General features: G+C 46.7%; 1 protein-coding gene across 1 annotated transcript in view; it reads right to left on the bottom strand.

Annotated features, from left to right (window-relative positions):
- Positions 1-19,077, bottom strand: part of LOC111144823 (leucine rich melanocyte differentiation associated) — a 1,056,167-nt gene extending 1,037,090 nt beyond the window's left edge. Inside the window, exons 1-2 of the mRNA XM_022499322.1 lie at positions 18,975-19,077; positions 12,551-12,651 (exon numbers count right to left, since the gene is read on the bottom strand). Coding sequence (XP_022355030.1) covers positions 12,551-12,651; positions 18,975-19,004 — 131 coding nt within the window. The 5' untranslated portion in view covers positions 19,005-19,077. The remainder of the gene's footprint in view (positions 1-12,550; positions 12,652-18,974) is intronic.
- Between the last annotated feature and the right edge of the window lie 332 nt (positions 19,078-19,409).

The following is a 19,409-nucleotide window of genomic DNA, read 5'->3' as shown; positions in this document are numbered from 1 at the left end:
GCCTGGGAACGGGCTGCCCTCCACCAGCTGGAGCTGGCTTGTCTTCGCCACATGCCTGTCACTCCAGGGTGAGGGTCTGAGGGGGAGAACACATACCACCCCCCACCCAAGTCCATCCTTGATTGGCCTCCACCATGGACTCTGGCCTGGCTCATTTCCCTCCCCACTGGGCTGCTACATCACAGAACCGCTGCCATTCTGCATAGCACAGGAGATACATGTCTGCATGGATGGCCGGGAGCTTGCCATCCTCTCCAATTTCTCTCCTCTTGGACTCCCACAAAACTCCTCAGGGCACAGAGACCAGGATCTCACCGTCTCCACTCCGGACAAGCCCAGTTCCAAGGCACCAGCATCATACAAGCTATTTGCCCTGCCCAGAAATAACTCTGCTCTCTCTTCAAGCTGTGCTTCAAGTCCCAAGCTTTTCCTCAAATTTTCTTTGACCAAGTCCTCCCTCCTGAAGCCTTCTTGAGCATGAAGATCAATAGTATACTCGTGGCACTAAATTCAAGTGTGTTGTCCTGTGGCTAACTAGGGCTATCACTTAACTTGACCTGGGTCAAGTCCCTGTTTCCGCCTTCTCTCTATGCGGCTTCCCATAGCTGCTCACTAACTCAGAGAGAACAAGCTTCCCAGACGGCAAACAGTAACTATCCTCCCCAGTAAGAGAGAACTAGTAAGTTCTCAAAGTCCTCTGGTTAGATTTGACAGTGGCTCTGTGTAGTTCTAGTAATTCAACCCAGATTCACTTTATATTCACACTGAGCATGTGAGCGTTTAAGGAGACACATCTCTAAGTTCCACGTGCTGGGATAACTCAGCCTCACAGAATATTCACGTGTCTACAACAAGCAGAAGGGACCTCCGAAGAACAATGACCCAAGGTCCAGACAGCCTGGGGGGAACCCTGCCATTCTGAGCACTCTCCACCTCCACTTAGCTGAATGGTCATCTATGGTCATGACTGTGTGAGTCATCGAAAGACCATCAAGACTACTTGACAGAGAGGTGCATCCCTGGAGGGACCCAGTTCTACATGGCAGCAAGAAAGAGAAAGACCACTGCTCGCATCCTCCAAGACTTAAGTCACCCCAGTCCTGCCTTCCACTCACCAGCTAAGAAGGAAGAAGAAAATGACCTGCAGTCATCCTTCTGGGGCCCTGTGTCGTAGTCTGGAACAATGCAGTACTCTACAGAGACCGGACACTTGACCAAAGAACCTTTGGGAGTCATCACCAGGCTCCATTTTTCTATACCACAGGTCAGGTTCTTACCAGAGCCCCGCCTCCAAAAACAGAATTCAAGATACTAGTTTGTTCTATCTAATTACAACTGGAAGGATGATTGGCTTTCCGTGAGGTTGATCTGGCTCAGGTATCTGGGAAGAATTCACAAGAGCCAACCAAGACAAACCCACAATTCAACTGTCCCCACAGGAGAAGACATCCCACCCTCCTAAGTTCACCCTCAGGGTCGTCATCACCCCCTGTTCTTGGGAGGTGTAAATCCGGAAGATCGAGCTACCACGTGGATGCACTCCGAGAGGACAGGGAATCCATTCTGAAAAATAAGCCCCGGAAAAAAACCCCCTCACAAACGGACGTGCCAGCAAGCAAACGCCCAGTCATTCGGCTTCTCGGAAAGTGGAAAGCCTTGTCCCAGCAAAAGCTCTCCACTAACTCCATCCCCTCTCTCTTGTTCTTCCAGCCCATAGTGACTTTTCCTCAGTTCCCTCAACAGAGCTGCTGCCAAACCAACTTAAGAAAAAGAAGTCACTAGAATGTCAAGAAATAAAGCACCTCGAAACACACATATTTAAATATCTCCACGGGTGTAGGTCTCAGTGAAACAGCAAAGAGTCTGGGGGAAACAGTGTCTCTGCAAACAGCAGTTTATTTGAAAAGAATACATCTAATTTATCTCCCGTCCTATTACTTCCTTAGCAGTACGGAAAGAAAATGAAGCCAGCTCTGATGGGGGCAACTTTAATTTTGCAGTATTCAAAATGAAAAGAGGCTTCCTTTGCCATCATCCTAGGCTCTTCCCACTCACATCTGCTGCACATCTGAGCACCATTCAGGAGAGTCAACAGCATAAAAACCAGCAGGGGCATGGAGTCCACGGGGACAAAATTACTACAGATGTCACATTCGGACAGCAGTCAGCAGCACAAGTGTCTTTCTCCGCACGTCCACTATCTCTCCCCTCTCCTCACTGCCCCTGCCGGGAGTTCCCCGTAGGGTTCCCTCACCGGAGGTATGCCATACAGAGAATGCACCTTTTCTTCGGTAAACAAAGCTGTACCTAGGAATCATCCAGCGTCTCATTGACCCATATCCAACCCAGGCCAGAGTTCCAGAGACCATCTTCCTCCACCCACGATCCAAGTCTTTCCCCCTCGGGTCCATACATTTGTTACTGCAATAATTTGAGACTTCATCAGAAAGGCCATTAGGCTGGCAAACTTTCAATAATTTAAGTGATTCCTTGTATATAAATATTTCATATCAGAAATCGATATCCAAATGAAGTACGCGTGAAGAATGACCACACAGAGTGGTGTCCAACTACAGCCTATTGTTCCCAGATATGGGTGGCATGTTGGTGCCTCTGAAAAACTCAATTCCACATGAGGTCCTGCAGGATTCTGCCTACGCACCTAGGTACAAGTACAAGTAAAACGCCTGCCTCTAACTCTCCTTTCGTGTCACAGCAGAAACAGAGCCAATGGAGTCTTCAGGATGAAGGGTGAAATCAAAGTCTTTGAAACAAATTTTTGTTTGCTAATAACCTGGGAGGATTGAGAAGTTTGAGAAATGATGCCGGATCCTGGAACGGCCATGTCTGGAAAGCACTGGATTTTAGTCCTGGGTAACACAAGACTAAGATTTTAAGCACTCCAACCCTCAAAGAGCTCTGGTCACCTGGCCCCTCACATGTCATGAGGCAAAGAAAAAACTCCTGTTTCTCCAAGTTGTGAGAAAACACAGGCTGTGATGATGCAACCCCAGGTCGCCAGACACGCACATGTGCTCCCCGCGTGGCATGCACAGCAGTCACATTGGAAGGGGTGAACAAAGAACAGGGACGCACCGTAAACACCATTAACCAGGGCTCCAGGCAGCACAGAATAAACCAATTCAAAACCAACAGGGACTGAGGCCCCAACAAAAACCTTCCAGGCAGCCTCAGGAGTGCGACAGCCCAGGACCCTAGGGAACGCTGTGGTGTGGCAAAGAAGGAAAGGTAAGCAGGGGGGCCTCACTGAAGCCCCCCACCTTGCCCTCTCCAACACTGGCCACTGCTTTCCACCTTTTCTTCCTTGGGTACCAAGAGAGGGAGATGTAACAAGACCAAGTAGGGGCTGAACCATGTAAAACATGCCCAATTCTTGTGCCAAGCCAGCAGCACAAAATTGAGCAAATTAGCATGGATATATAACCGCCCTATGTACTATTTGGCAAAGAACCACCTCACTGATGGAGACTTAGAACACACGTGTGCGCACACACACACACACACACACACACACACCCTGAAACTTTTTTTTACCAGAGCAATAGCTGGAGGGAAAAAAAATTCTAACTCCTCAAGCCTTACTGAAAGCTAAATCCTGTCTCGCTTTAGCTGGTCTCTGTTTAGCTAGTTTGATGTAGCTAAATTAACAAAAATATTCTCTTGGCATTTAAATTATCTTTTTCTTTCCCTTTTCCTCCTTGTACGCGGGGGGGGGGGGGGGGGGGGGGGGGTGACGCATAATAATTCAAAAGACAAAGCAACTTCAAAACAAAATCAGTTACTTGTAAACAATCCTTGTGGGGACTTTTTCCCCTGCTCTCCTCCCCCCGCACCCCAAGAAAAACAGCCCTGCCAGTTGTAATAGAAAACCAAGTAAAGATAAATCAATTAGCTTGCTAATTTCTCCCCTCTCATTTATTTAGCTCTGCACTATATTTGTCGTAATTGACTACAATTATGTTAATTACTAACTCCAGTATAATTACTATATTTATTGTCATTGAGCATGCGATGTACCCACAGCAAAGCTGGCATTTGTCGGGCATCAAGAAAGCAAACTGTCGAGAGGTGATTCTCTCTGCAAACTGGCGGATGTGGCTTCAGCAAATCAAAGGGCAAAAGAGATTTCATGCAATGTTAGTTTGAAAGCACCGGTTCATTAAGGATATTAATTTTCTGATAACTACACATTTAAGCATGACACACTAGAGCAGGATCTACAGGATTTCGCAATTATTAATGCGTGACAGTTTCAAATGCTAAGTGAATCAATTAAACAGCAGCATTCACAATTTGAGAAGAGATAACTGCTTCATAACTACCTAAGACTACAATTTTCACATGACAAAAAAGAGCCATTGAGGCGCCTTCAAAACCTGACAGGTCAAGAAAGAAGTTTGAAACAAAAGCACCTTACAACCATCATCTCTCCTCTTTACTTGTCAGATCAACTTTGCTAGTGTCTCCCCAGAAACGGCATCACATGCCAGCTGCCACAAGGTGATTTTTCATGTCTTGTCAAAGAAATCTTTTATTCTATTTGCTCTGCATTAACATGTTACATTTATTGATCAAGGGCCTGTTCGGCAGCCACAGCAGGGCACTGAGCTCTCCATGCCTACGGGGCTTTGATGTCCCGGTGACATTCGAGCCCGAATAATGCACATACTAAATGGATTTAATGCAGAAATGTGTTTGGGCCTGACAGTTACATTAATAACAGCCCCTCACACTGATAAATATGCAATTGCTACTATTAAGAGTTACCCAATTATGGGGAAAATATTTCTCTACCTTATAAATAAATCCATCAAGCAAAAAAAAAAAAAAAAAAAAAAAAAAAAAGTTTAACAATGGTGCATTTTCTTAAAACACTTCTCCAGCTGCAGAAAATGGGGCATGTGGGGGTTAACACCCCCTCTCCGGTTCTCCCCTCCAATTGTTTTTAATAAGTCTTGCTTTATCTCAAGAATGGTTTGGGGTTTTTTTTGTTTTGTTTTGTTTTAAACCTCTTCTGTTGGTCTTCCCTGCTCTACCCGTCTCTTATTTTTTCAGAACCAGAGAAAAAGCAGACACTCAGGATACTGAAAATCGGGTTCTGTATAAACTCAGAGAGGAGCTTAGGGGAGGTGGTGCAAAGGTGGGGGGCACAGAGCTGATCTCTGTAATGATGGCTCTGGAGGAGGAGGGGTCTTTAGAGCACGAAAGAGAGAGACCCTAAAAACCTGAACATATGGGGCTCTCTCCTTCATTTAAAACCTTAAGTGACCTTGTGCTGGGGCAGTGATGGGGGTGGGGGTGTGAAGGGGAAGGGAAAGCAGCTGGGAGAGCAGAGACCTTTTATTAGAAAAGTCTTGGCCGGGGAGAATTTGTAGTTATTCTATCCCTGCAATCAAACACAGACACCCAGCAAAAGGCATAATCGTTCCTCTTTCATCATAAAGGAGCAGAGAACAGCCGAAATGACTAACACTGCAGTCCCCAGAGGAGACCAGAGGGAAGAGGGTTTTCAGATGGTGGGTGTGTGGATGCGAGTGAATACATGGGCAAGTACAGACCGGGACACACACACACACACACACACACACACACCCTTCTGGTCTCTCCAGACTCAACCCTCATGCATGCAGCAGTGGGTCTCAGAGTCCCCATCCCAAGGCTGGGACAGAGAGCCACAGCAACTGCCAAGCCACTTCCCATGACAGTGGCCTTCATCTGAGCCATACCTCACAGCCCAGGGTGGAGGGGCAGGCAAGAAGAGAAGGGACTGAGTTTCCTGGGAACCTCCCACCTCCAAGCCAGACCAGGTCTTACCATGAGGTCCTGTAAATCCAATGTTTCCAAACCAGGTTTTTGGAGAAGGAGAAGAGAAAACGCAACAGACTGGACACGGAAGCCAACAAGGTCCCCAGTTTGGAGCTGCAGAATACACTGTGACCCCACAATGGTGGCTTCCGCAGGCTGCTCAGTAACTTTAAGGAAAAAAGGAAATCTTTTCCCTGCACAAGGAAATACAGGCTTGGAAAAGGCTGCCCATCTTCTCGCACACAAAAAACCAACATCTTATATTTTAAGAAGCAGTTTGGAGTAGCTGTAGAAATGAAGTCAAATCCCCACGGCCAATTAATCCCCCCTCTCCCATTAAACCATCAGGGTAGTATGGGGCCAACTCCTTCCTCAGTATGGGTCTCCGTTGCTTCGTCTGTAAACTGTGGGTAGTAATAGTCACATTGTAAATGCTGTTAGGAAGACTGAATACCACTTGACGTGTTCTGCTCAGCTCTGGCAGATAGTAAGAGCTCCATAATATTGGTTATTAAGACAATAAACATGACTAGTGTCAGTCATTTGATACCTTGTCCCTGGACTCCTTTGGAGAGTGAAGCCAGTCCCCTCTTAATGCTTATTTGCGAAGCTCTTTTATTGTGGAACTCAAGAGAGTCACTCTACAACCTATCTGGGACAAGATTCAGAGGTCTTCCTCAACCAAACGCTGTTAGCATGGCAAAGGGTTCTTTTTGCCCAAGGCTGTCCCATGCCCTGCAAAGCATCTCTGGCCTCAGCCACTAAATGCTAGGAGAACCCCTACCTCCATCATTCTGACAGAACTTAGTGGTTGAGAACTTGAAGGGCCAAGAAGGACAATGTCTGAAAGGGTAAAGCTTGCCCAATCGCTACCCCTTCCCCCAAAACACCACTCCTTCCAACTGCTACCCTGACAACATAGCATGCAGCTTTGTCCACAGGATAGACGGCAGGGCAGATGGAGAAGGGAGAGCGGTGAGGCCCAAGTTCAAACAGCTCAGGGAGACAAACTTTACAAAGAAAGGGAAATTAAACCCAAGGTTCTGAGGGAGTAAAACAGTTGAGAAGGGAAATAAAAGGCATTCCAAGAAAGTGTAGGAATTTCTTATCCTAGAGACAAACACAGTAGGCAATCTGGAGACACTGTTTATGAAAGTACTTTCTAAATCACACTGAAAGTTAGAGGGATCATCATCATCTATGAGAAAGCTGAACATCATGACAGCCCCGTAGACAACCCTCTCCAATCTTCCACCACTTCCCCAGCCGAGGCTTACCCAGTGGCTCAAAACCCATTTTCCCTGCCCAGAGGTTTATAAATCCAGGAAGGCAGGACATTCTTGGATGAGGAAGAGGGTGGTACTGTTTAATCCCTGATACCTGCTCCCTTAGTGATCTTCCCTCCCCCGCTCCCATGCAAGGGAGGGCCAGTGATATTCTTGGAACGAAAAAGATGCTTTTTGCAACATTACCCAACTGAGAACACTCATTCTGACACACAAAGACCCTTGCCTCCTTGGAATTCATCAATGCCCTAGAACTATTTTGAAAATTCACTAACGGTTTATCTTTCTAAAGTCTATCTTTTCTACCACCATCTCTACCCCTCGAGGTTTAGGGACATGAGCTCTGTGGTCATCTCCACCCCACGATCAACATGCTCTCCAAGTAAGACCACTGCATTTGCATTTTAAAAACAAGTACGGACAAGGTTCCCGGCTGCAAAGAAATGATTTGATGAAGGCCTATGTCAACAGAACATGCCCTTTGAACTGTTCTCCTGCGAGTCCGGTTGGGGAATTTTCGCTGACCCATTCCCACTGTACTATGAACAAAGGTATGCTCCTAACAGACAAAGATGAAAATACATAGAAGACAACTGGGTTGAGCCTATGGAATGTCAAAGGCAGTTGGAGAACTGAGGTAAGTGGTTAGCATCGGCTAGGTTATGCTGTGTTAACAAACACCTTAAACTCTTACATTGTTCTCATTTAAAACTGACATCCAACATGGATAAGCCAAGGGTTTTGCTCATTTACAGTCAGAACCCAGTGATTACAGCAGGTAGAAAAGTAATTGGCAAACCGCACACTTGCTTTCCAAGTTTCTGCCAGTTGGTCACACCAAAGGAAGCAGCGATGTGCCAACATTCCATGTTCAGAAGGAGAGAAAATCCTGAATGTCCATCAGGAACCCCAATGACTACCATGGATTGAACTGGCCCCTGTGGAGGATTCAGCCTAGGCTTTCAGCCTCCCTAACAACATGTTTTATCTCCAACTATAGCTATGCTTCTTGAAGACCTATTATGTGTCACGTAATTTTTTTTTAGGCACTTTCCACAGTCACACACTCAATTTCTACAGTCAGCCTAAGGCAATTGGTGAGTGACAGGATTGCAAGCCATGGTGTTTAACCACAAAGCCTTCGTTCCTTCTAATTCCCTGCCCATTTTCCCAATTTTGCAGCAAGTTACCAGGCCCAGTTTCATGTGGCACTTCCTATCAGACACGACTGGTGGTGTGCCCATCCCTGGAGCCCTTACTGTGCACCTCCAGTGTCCACCTCACTGGGGTGGGGGTGAGGGTCACAGAGCCACCATTTCTTTAGAGCTCTCCTGCCTTTCACTTTCATCATCCTGGCCAAAGCCAGGGAAGCAACAAGCCAGCTCCTACCTTTTTCTCCTCAACAATCCCCCCATCGAGTACATTTATCAGAGTGATGCTAAATAAGATGCAAGTGCAAATAATTTGATTTTTAAAACGTAAGCTTCCTGTTGCCATAGATCAATTAAACCCTCTCCATTTTATTGCCGGATTGACACAGGTGTATTTATCACTGTTTGCCATGGGAGCCCTGCTCTGCCGCTGTGTTCAAGCAGCTCAGCAAGCAACCGACTCCAGTCACTAGGGACTCAGGGCCCTTGGGGGTGTGGGGTGTGGGATGGGCACCACGGAGAACTCTGTCCCTTCCCAATCTGGGGAAAAAGGAAACTTGAAGCTGGAGTAGCTCATTAACAAGCTCTTTGCCTTGAGCAGATCAAGCAACCAGCACTGCCCAAAGCATAGGAACTTTGTTGATCACAGTAAAAATAAAATACGAAAACCTCAAAAACAAGTTCAAGGAAGAGTTTGGGACAATGGGTTCTCAAATATTCTTAGTAGCAGAAATCGGTAGGTAGAACCTCTCGAGGGCAATCGGACATCTTTATCAGGCCCTTCTGACAATTCTGTCTCTAGGAATTTGTCCCAAGAAACTAATCAGAGTCCTATTCATGAGCATTACAAGAATATTTATAATGTATTTTTAACAGTAAAAATCTGGAAACAATCTAAATGTCTAACACTAAGAAATAAGAAACCATTAAAAACTGTAATGTAGTATTTACTGATAGGAAAATGCTTCCAACACAATGTGAGCAACAGCACATTTTTAAATATTTGGCATTATAAGAAGTTGGAAGACAATAAAGTGTCAGCAGTGGTGATTTCTAGTGGTAAGATTATCAGTGACTTGAAGAAAGACCGTTTCCTTATACTTTGCATTTAACATTTCTATGTTGATCATGTTTCTATTAAAAAAAAGTCTTCAAAAAATAAGATCTCAGTACGATTTCATGCAGATGCAGACATTGGACTCGTGATCATTAATGCATTAAAATTCAAGGAGCAACATTCCTCCTCCTAGGCATTACCTGATGAGCTCCCTAAAGCCTCTATCCCCCATTCCAGTGTGGATGGCAATCATCTGTCCATGGGAATCATGTCCAGGAGGGATATGTACGCTAAAAGGGCAGAGGAGAGAATGTGTATCTTTTAAGGCAGCCAGAAGTTTCATTCGGACATGTTTCCCTGCTTCGATTTTCACCTTGCAACCTGACAGGGCACACACCAGCTCCAGAGACTTTCATTTCCCCAGTACAGAGTCCCAAAAACAGCTCGAATTTCCGCAACCTTCTGCATAGACAGGTAACCAATTTACTATCGGCAGATCCAAAAGAAGCAGAAGATTCACAAGGTAACATTCACATTCACAAGGAGAACATTCACAAGGTAATAGGATAAAATTTTCTATGTACAGGGACTTAAAACCAAAGTTTAGAGCTTATAAATCCCTAAACATCCTTCCCTCCAGCATGAACAGTGGCCATAGAAGAATCAGCAGAACCATTACTTTTATCAATAAAATTAACAATGTTGATGGTGTATGGTTATGAATTTATGGTAAGACAACAGAGAAGGATGTTCCTCATGTGAGTGGTTAACTGAAGACTGGTGCCCCCCTTTTAACTACTACATTGGCAAGAAGGAATACAATACGGCCACTTAAGACATTCATATTGGAGTATAAGCACAAAATAGCTCTGGAACTACCCAATGTTGAGTAACAGCAGGGCAGAGGAGAACTGGGAGGCTAAAAATAATCTACATGTAAAGAAGAAGGTTTTCCTCCTCTTTGCACGTTTGTTCCTCCCTTTTTTTTTTTTTTAAAGATTTTATTTATTTATTTGACAGACAGAGATCACAAGTAGGCAGAGAGGCAGGCAGAGAGAGAGTGGAGGAAGCAGGCTCACCACTGAGCAGAGAGCCCGATGCGGGGCTCGATCCCAGGACCCCAAGATCATGACCCGAGCCGAAGGCAGAGGATTTAACCACTGAGCCACCCAGGCGCCCCACGTTTGTTCCTCCTAAAGTCTACGCCATGTGAGCACCCCTCCATTGCTCATCCCTGCCCCCATCCAGCTATAACCCAGTGTGGAGATCACACACCGAAAGGAACAGGCCCCTGACCAGATGGGACAGCACCTCAAACTCAACACTACAGAAATGTTCTCCTCTCAACAAAGGAGAATTAAATTCACAACTCCCCTCACTCCAGATCTGTTTTCCTAACCTTCCTCTCACTCAATTGCCCTGCTTCTAGAACCTGTCCTTTCTCATGATAAATCCTTATACATCAAGCCCCTTCTCACCACTGACTCTGCTCATTTCTCTCCCTCTCACCACTGACTCTGCTCATTTCTTTCTCTCCCTCCCTTCTCCTTCTTCTTCTTCTTCTTCTTCTTCTTCTTCTTCTTCTTCTCTCTCTCTCTCTCTCGTGTGCGCTCTCTCTCTCACATACACACACCCCTCCCAAGGTCCAGCCCCTTCTCTGCTAAAGGGAAGCAGGGCCTCCGAGTTTGACAAAGACAGTTCTGTTTCTTCAGACCTGACAACTCAGTCCCATGACCTGTCCCTGCTGACACACTCCCTCATGGGGCCCAGCCTCCTCCAACCCACATCCGGGCTCCCACCAGCAAGGCAGCCACAGCCTGAGCCACAATGCCCCAAGCTTCTGGAAGCCAGTCACACAGAAAGAGTGCCTTCCGATGACCAAGCAAAGAAACCCTCTCCATGAGTCTGCACTGGGGAACTTCTTAAGGGACACACCTGTCCCAGGCACTATCCAGTCCAGGCTGTGTACTTTTGTCTTATCCTATCCTTTTGTCCTATCCTCGGACCGACGACCCTCCTTAACTTCCTTAGAGTCAGCATTTCTTTGTTTGGCATCCTCTCACACTACACATCAGTTTGACTTTTCAGTTTCCCTATCTCCCCAGAAGGATACCAACCTCTGAACCCACACACTCAGTGCCCACTCTCTTTCTACATAACCCTCTGGACACCCCTTCCCTAAAGACCATGCATCTCCGTAAGGACCAGCCCAAAAAGCTCTGTCAGTTTAAAGTCCCCTCTACCTGCTGGTGACTTCACGCCCTGCATTTTGTCCATTTTCTCTCAAACTGTTATTTCCCAAGTGTCCTAACTCAGAGGCTGGGAAAGAAAAGACCAAGGCATGGAAACACAAAAATGCCTGAGCCCTGGAATGGGATTCCATCTCGTCTCTCCTTCTACCCCAAGACAGTTTGTTCCTTTTGGAGGACAGCACAGTTCTCAAGGGAGCACTTAGAAGAAAAGCCCTACATGGAATCAGCTTATTAGGAAAACCACCACCCTGACCCCTGCTCATGTATCCCACTGTTATCTGCTTTCCAAGTACCTCCTACTTCCCTCTTCCAAGCCCCCAAACCAGTCACAATGGATAACTTCAATGAAGAAATGAAATCACTGTATATTTTCCAATGGAATAATACAGATCACACTTAACTTCTGCCAAGATTGGAACAGTTGTTAGAGTTCGCCTCCCTCCTGCCCCATGTCAACAGTGTCTGAATGGCTTCAAAATACCATCTGGGAAAAATCATCACAAAATATTTAAGGCTCCAATTCATTAAAAAAAAAAAAAAAATGAAAGGAAGAACACACACACATACATGCACCTTACCTGTGATTCAGCAAATCTCTGGGAGATGGGGTTATCCTGAAAAGCATTCCTAAACGCCCCCAAATGCCCCTGTTGGCTCCATCTCATTCCTTCCCCAAAAGTGTTCTAACTTGTCTGCATGGTCATCAGTGACAAAGGTAAAGAACAAAGTAACACTATGATGGTCCCCCTTGTAGGACCTTGGAGGAGACGGAGGATGTCCACACTCGCAGCTTTTTCAGTGGCACAAAGAGGCTAGCCAAAGATTCATCTGAAGCAAAGGCCCACTTTTGGGGTGTGATTTCACATGTCTCAGAGCCCCCACACCCGACGCAGAACTGGATGGTGATTTGCACCCACGGGCCATGACCAGGGGACTGGGCCTCCCTGGCCTGGTCTGCATCTTGTGAAGGGTACATACCTCAGAAGGTTAAAGCTCAGATCAAGCCTCTTTGCGAAATGTCCACAGTCCCTTCCAAGGTGCTCTGGAATTTCTCTGCAGTCCTGGCCTATGAAGGACACCTGGAAATTAAATGAAACAGAAACAATGTGGCAATCAGAAATCACCCAGCTGCTCCCAACCCGGAATCATTGATCTGAAGATTGCTTCCGCGACTTTGAACCAATGCGCTCCTCACACACACACAAAAGCCCCATTTGGGGCTGTTTTCCTGATCAAATCAGCTTTGGGGGCTTCAGGGACTCTGCCAAGAGTTCCCCTTTCCTGGTACCCTTAGCATGATGGAGACTAATCCCAGCACAATGGAAATTGGACTAAAATTGGCCAGATTCAGGTGTCCAGAAAAGGCCCCATGTCAGAGCACGCTGATATAAACACAGCAATCAGCCTCTTGCTCAGGGGCCTTTCCAACAGCTGCCCCTCTGGCTTTCCTCCTCCCTCTCCTCCTCTGTCCCCCTCCCCCCCCCCCCCCAATACCCTGTTATGCATATTACCTCATAAAAGACACAGCAGATGCACTTACCAGCATTCAACCTGCAGGGTGCTGGAACAAATAGGGTTGGACAAGAAAACCTCCCCAGACCGCCAATCCCATCCTATTACTACTCCATATAAAACATCCCCCGCACTCTGTACAAAGCTGATTTGAAGGCAGCAGGGAAACGAAGGGTGGCCACAGCTTCCTAGAAGAGTCTCTAGGGAGCCTTTTGCAACCAACGCCACTCGAGTTGCAGAGCTGTTCCCTTAGGCCTTTCTTTACTTATTTTATCATCATTATTAACCTAGTGTATGTCCAAATATTAAGAAGCTGAATTGAAATTTGATGCCAGAATTTGATTGTAGGAAGGTCAGAGGGCTTTCTCACATCTCCAACCACTCAATCTTTGAAAAACGTTTTTTACAGATAGTTGCCAATTCAACCACAGGGCACTAATTCCAAATCCATAAAACAAACCCGTGGGTGACAGTTGGCCAGTGGATCAAAATATAGGATACTTCCCTAAAGGACTCCCTACCCCCAGCCGCCAGGTAGAAATTTGGGCCTCTTACATGACTACAGTCTTGATCCTTCCTCCCCTACCCCCCAAATGCATCTCCTCCTACACATACAGGTAAGAATGTCTTGGAATAAGTAAAAGATTCCCCCAGGGGTTATGCTTCCCAATGGGGAACAAGAATATGGTGGCCATATAGAACTCAAGATGTTAGGTTGAAATTATGATTACTAATATTCAATCCTAAAACTACAGAAATAGCACTTCCATAGGACTCAGCCTTATTAAAAAAAAAAAAAAAAAACAAAAACACACACACTGTACCTTCCTACACTCAATTTCAAGTCTGCTCCCAGCCCCGTTCTATCCAATGGGCACAGTACAGTATCCTGTACTCATGCCCTCAGTAACTTCATTTCTCGAGGAGAGAAAGTTTGGGAGAAAGGACAGAAAAATAGATTCCAATAAAATAAGTTGGACTCCAGAAGACACAGACTAAAAAATAAAGGTCTCCAAGTTCAATCTAGCCACCTCCATTTTCTACATGGGACCTGTCCTTCCTCAGAACTCCTTGGGTAATAAACTTCTGCTTCCAAACACAGATGGAAATCATACAACAAGAAGAGACTGGGGATATAAGGCCCCAATCAATCTAGGGACTTTAATTCCCCTACGGAGGCCCACTCGATCAGCAGCCATTTCTGTAGTAGAATATCACAGTGACCCTGCAGGCCCATGGAAATCACCAGAAAACCCATCCCTTTCACCACATCATGCACCCAATCTCATAGGGATCATTATTCAAGATCTCCGTGGTATATACAGCATAGAGGCTGAGGTTTAGATGTAGAAACTGAGCTCTGTCCTTATAGACTCACCAAGGACTCCATCGCGTAGGGACTCCGTTTCTTGAAACCCCTCATGTTTTTACAAAGAAACTAAGACTTCGGCGGCATGCCCACTGTAAGAGAGCTTCGTAATGATAAAGTCCTGCACCAGAACTAGGAACTTCCAACTTGGGCACCATGGAGTTCTTACGAATCCACACATGGATGTGGATTTTCTTTTCTTTTCTTTTCTTTTTTAAGATTTTATTTATTTATTTGACAGAGAGAGATCACAAGTAGGCAGAGAGGCAGGTAGAGAGAGAGAGGAGGAGGCAGGCTCCCCGCTAAGCAGAGACCCCTGGGATCATGACCTGAGCTGAAGGCAGAGGCTTTAACCCACTGAGCCACCCAGGCGCCCCAAGATGTGGATTTTCTTGATCAATAAACACCAGTGGCACATCTATCATCACATTTTGGCTTCAAAAATGCATCTTCCTGGCTAAAAGGTTGTGACCTACCTCATGATATAGGATGTTGAGAGCCCTAGAGGAGCATTAGAACCTAGGTAGAGAGAGATTTGCTCCCCCTTTTCTTCTGTAGGATCCCCTTTCAGAGGCAAAAGGAACACCAAGGAAGCCATCACCATGAAGCCTACAGATCATTCACATGCCTAACGAGACGTATCAGCTTGTTTTATTACAATAGCTTAACACAACATCCCAGGAAAACTCAAGCACAACTCTTTTCCACAGTGGAGACCAAGTCTCTAAAATTTGGGATGAAAGCCAACCTGATAAGCCATCTGCATGCTTGGACACCCCACCGCACCAACCCCAGGCTAAACTGGGGCATTTAGAGATGCGAGTTAGGCTGGCCACGTTTAAGGGTCCAAATCAGCAGGACAAGGTTTAAGGCTTAAAAGCAGCTAGCAACCACTGCCAGGCACTGCAACCAACACTCACAATGAGAACAAAGTCCTATTTAACAAGTACTCCTGAGTGGAAGACATTACCTCTCAGGGTATCAGGAAGCTTCTTGGAGCAGAGGCCCACCTACTGTAACAAGGCCCAAAGAGCCAGACCAAAATTAGTTGGCTACTTGAGCAAATAAGGGAAATCGAGATTAAGAGACCCTAAATGCCACAGAAGCAAGAGCACATCCAGAACAAGAGCCATTGCCTTTAGTGAGTTACTTTTAGACTGAAGAACCGAGTTTTGTACTTCTCATTTGCCTACCTTAGGTCTCCGGTATCACAAGACTTCTGCCTTGTGTGGAATGGTAACAGAAAGGGACACCATTACTGGGGAAATGAAAACTGATGAAGATTCCCCTGCCCTGGCCCCACCCAGCCATAGAGGGATACCAGAGAGGAAAATAAGAAGGTCTGTGCAAAATCTCCACCCATACACATACCCAGCACCCCTGAGCAGAGGCCACAGGGAATTACTCAACTACAGGGACTACAGATTTCTGTTTGCAGTTGAGACAGTCTGGGCCTCTGGACATCTCTAAGCATGGTAGAAGTTTTAGTCGACTGTGTATGACGATGATTATTTTCTGATAATAATCAGCCCAGGAGTGGAAGATCCTGGATTTTAAATGTGTGGTAGTGAATGCTCTGTCAGAATAGAAACTGTTGCGGGCTGCTACTTCCTAGCTGTGTTATCCCAGATGGCTCACAATCTCACAGAGCTGGTCTCATCTTCTGTAAACTAGTCTAACACTAACCGCATCCCAAAGGTATGATGAGTAAGGGAACTAACATGTATTAAATGCCTACACCTGGCTGTTAGCTAGTCAATCCTCATGAAATAGCCCAGTGAGTCACAGATCCTCAACTAACTTAGAGCAATGACAAGAGTACATAGCACTGTCCTCAGCACCTACTGGTCACTCAGTAAATAGGTGAATCAGACCAATACCCTTAAAGGATTTGTTATTCCCATGTCTTGGGAACAAGATTTCAGGATCCGAATTCCACGTTTGCATTTAGATCTACAATTGTATCGATGCCACTACTTGGTCATAAACTGGTGGAAAAAGAAGATTAAGGACTTTATGCTGATATAAATGTTGCATTCAAGCCAAGAGAAGGCCAAATGAATTCAGATTCATGTTGAATAAAAATATTTTACAGAGAAGAGTGGAGAGAGGGCTGATAGAAGCCCGTGGAACTCCTAAAACCCAGGGCAACAGCAGTCAGCCCACAGTGGTGTTGAAAGCAATGACCTAATTTCAACAAAACATCATCCATCTTATTCAATTGTTTCAGTGGTGGTATGTTTGGTTTTATGTTTTGGTTTTGTTTTGTTTTTTTTTTTTTTTCTATGCCCTCAAACCATCTCTTTATTTGGGGGATAGGTTTCCATGAACTTAGAAAAAGTTCTATCTGGTAGTATGTTTGCATATTTAGGCAACATTGCAATAAGAACAGTATCAATACTAAGGGCTCATGGGAAGGCTTTTTTTTTTTAAGAAGGCTCAACCAAAATTTAAGAAGTACCATGTGACACACATTCCAGGAACTACTTCTTGTTATGGCTGTCCCTAGAAACTAAAAGGGGCAGAACGCTAAAAACAAAGCAAAAAAGCCCACACCTAAAACCCCGGCTGCCACTCAGACCCACTGGCCTAGGAGGTTCCGGACCTGGGAGACTAACACCCCAGCAGCATTTCCTCAGCCTGTCTTCTCAGCTCCTCCCCAGCAGCTCCATCTGCTTAGAACAGTCCCCTAATGCTCAAAATGCCTCACCCACAGGTTAATAATTGCCTTTGAGCCCTTTGGAGTAGGCTAAAAGCGGGGGGTGCAGGAAAATAATCAAGTTAGGGAAACAGGGGAAGAGAGAAGGAGGCACAGGCAAGTTCTTACCCCTCCCGTCAAGTGCTCCAAGTTATTAGAAGCTTCACCCAATGAATGCTGGGTCTAAAATGCAGAGACCTAGGGTCTGCGGGGAAGGGGACATTCTTGGGCCGAGGCCTTCTCCTCCAACTCCTCCTTCTAGGCGGACATGTTAACTCCCAAAAGCCCTTTTCCCTGCCATCTAAGCAAGACCCATCATTTTTAACCTTTCTCACAGGCTGGTACCTCCCTGGCCTTCTCACTTCCAAACTCTGAGAATGTGGAAACATTTGCCCAAAGTCATCTCAAAAAACTAACTGTGCCTGACACTATCTGCCTTAGGCAAGGCAAGAGGTGAGCTTCAGAACCTCAGAACTGTTTCTCCAGGGCATGCAAGGAAAGGCGGGAGGAGGGCTGGCTTAATCAGAGGTTAAAAAGAGAGACCTGGCTTTTCCAGAAGGTAAAAGGCCCCTGGGCCCAGCATCCCTCCAGCAATGACTGAGAGCACCTGAGGCTCCACTACAGGGCTGAAAGCAAGGGAGTCTAGGCGTCTGTCACCCTGAGTTGAAACTGGAATGTTGCCATTCCTCGGACACCAGTTCCAGAAGTCAGGTGTGGAATGAGTGCTTGCCATTTGTGGCAACATGGAGGGAACTGGAGGGTTATTGGGCTCCGTGAAAAAAGTTAGAGAAAGACAAATACCACATGACTTCACTTCCACGTGGAATCTAAAACAGGAACAAAACACAAAAACAGACTCAAATACAAGAGAACAAATTGGTGGTCGCCAGAGGGGGTGGGGGGAGGGTGGGAGGATAGGCAAATAGTGAAAGGGATTAAGAGGCACAAACCGTTATGAAAAGTCCCGGGGGGATGAGAAGTAGAGCATTAGGAATATAGTCGGTAACATTGTAATAGCGTTGCATGGTGACAGAGGCTAACTACCCTTGTGGTGAGCCACGTATAATGTACCGAATTGTCAAATTACTCTGTTGCATACCTGAAACTAATATAACATGGTATGTCAACCCTATAATAAACTAAAGAGAAATCAGATGCCAAAATAAAACTGGGGGACTTTAGCCTTCTAGCTGCCTTGAATAACCGGCCTAGGCTTGGGGTCCAGAGGCAGTCTGCTGTGAGGGCCCCAAACCTAGGGAGCCTGTCGGAATGCGCTAGGATTCTCATGGTCTTTAGCGGGAACTAGGCACTTTTGCCATCCTGGGCACCTTAAAAAATAAAGAAACCACACACACACACACACACACAGACACCCCTAATGTTTATACTTTACAACTTCATTAGTACAAGGACGCATATATTAAAATGTTCTCTTTGACCCAAGTTCTTTTCTTCTGATTATTAAATGACACACTTTTGAAGAGCCCCCAAAAGTACCATCAGCTGTGGGCATGGTCCCCTCTGCCTGATGGAGAAATCAGCGCTGCCGGCCTTAGCAGGGAATACTAGGGACAGAGAAGGTGGAGGGGACCTTGTCGACCTAGGGGGCCTTGCCCTCTTCTCCCACAGCCGGGGGAGGGGGTGGTGCTCTCACCAAACTAGGGCGGGCCTGGGCTCCTGAAAGAGTCGCCAGCTGGAGACGCAGCAGCCCGCCTGCGGTGGGGCAAGGGGCCTTTCCAACCTCGGGGTGGCCCCTTGCCCCAGCACTCCCTCCCCACACCGACTGCCCCACGCGAGGGCGGGGTTCGTCCTGGCGGACTTACTTGAGTTCCACTGACCACGAGCCCAGCCATGACGACTGGGCGGACGCGCGGCGCGGAGCACCGGGTGCAGGCGCGGAGCGGCGAGAGCCAAGCACCGAGCGCAGCGCGGCGGCGGGCAGCACGGCCCAGCGCGCAGTTCCGCACTTAAATAGTCAGCTGACCCGGCGGAAGCCCGAGGCGCGGGCCGGGCGCTGGAACTCGGGCTCAGCTGAGCTCCCGGCCTCTTGCCCTCCGCAGGCCCTCGAGCCGGTGAACCTAGGCACGCCCCCCCACCCGCCGTCACGCGCTGCTGGAGGTAGCCCCCAGCGTCCCGCGCTCCCACGGAATGGCCTGACCCCTTGACTTCCCCCATGGCCCCCGGGGCACCCCAGGACCTCATCGCCCCCCTGAGGGCCCAGGGGACCAAGAATAGCATCCCCCCAAAACTCCAAGCCC

This window comes from Enhydra lutris, unplaced genomic scaffold (genome assembly GCF_002288905.1).
Source record: "Enhydra lutris kenyoni isolate GAN:26980312 unplaced genomic scaffold, ASM228890v2 scaffoldscaffold12, whole genome shotgun sequence".
Classification (NCBI taxonomy): Eukaryota; Metazoa; Chordata; class Mammalia; order Carnivora; family Mustelidae; genus Enhydra; species Enhydra lutris.
The sequence above is the reverse complement of the archived record's forward strand: the minus strand, read 5'-3'. Positions and strand labels throughout refer to the sequence as shown.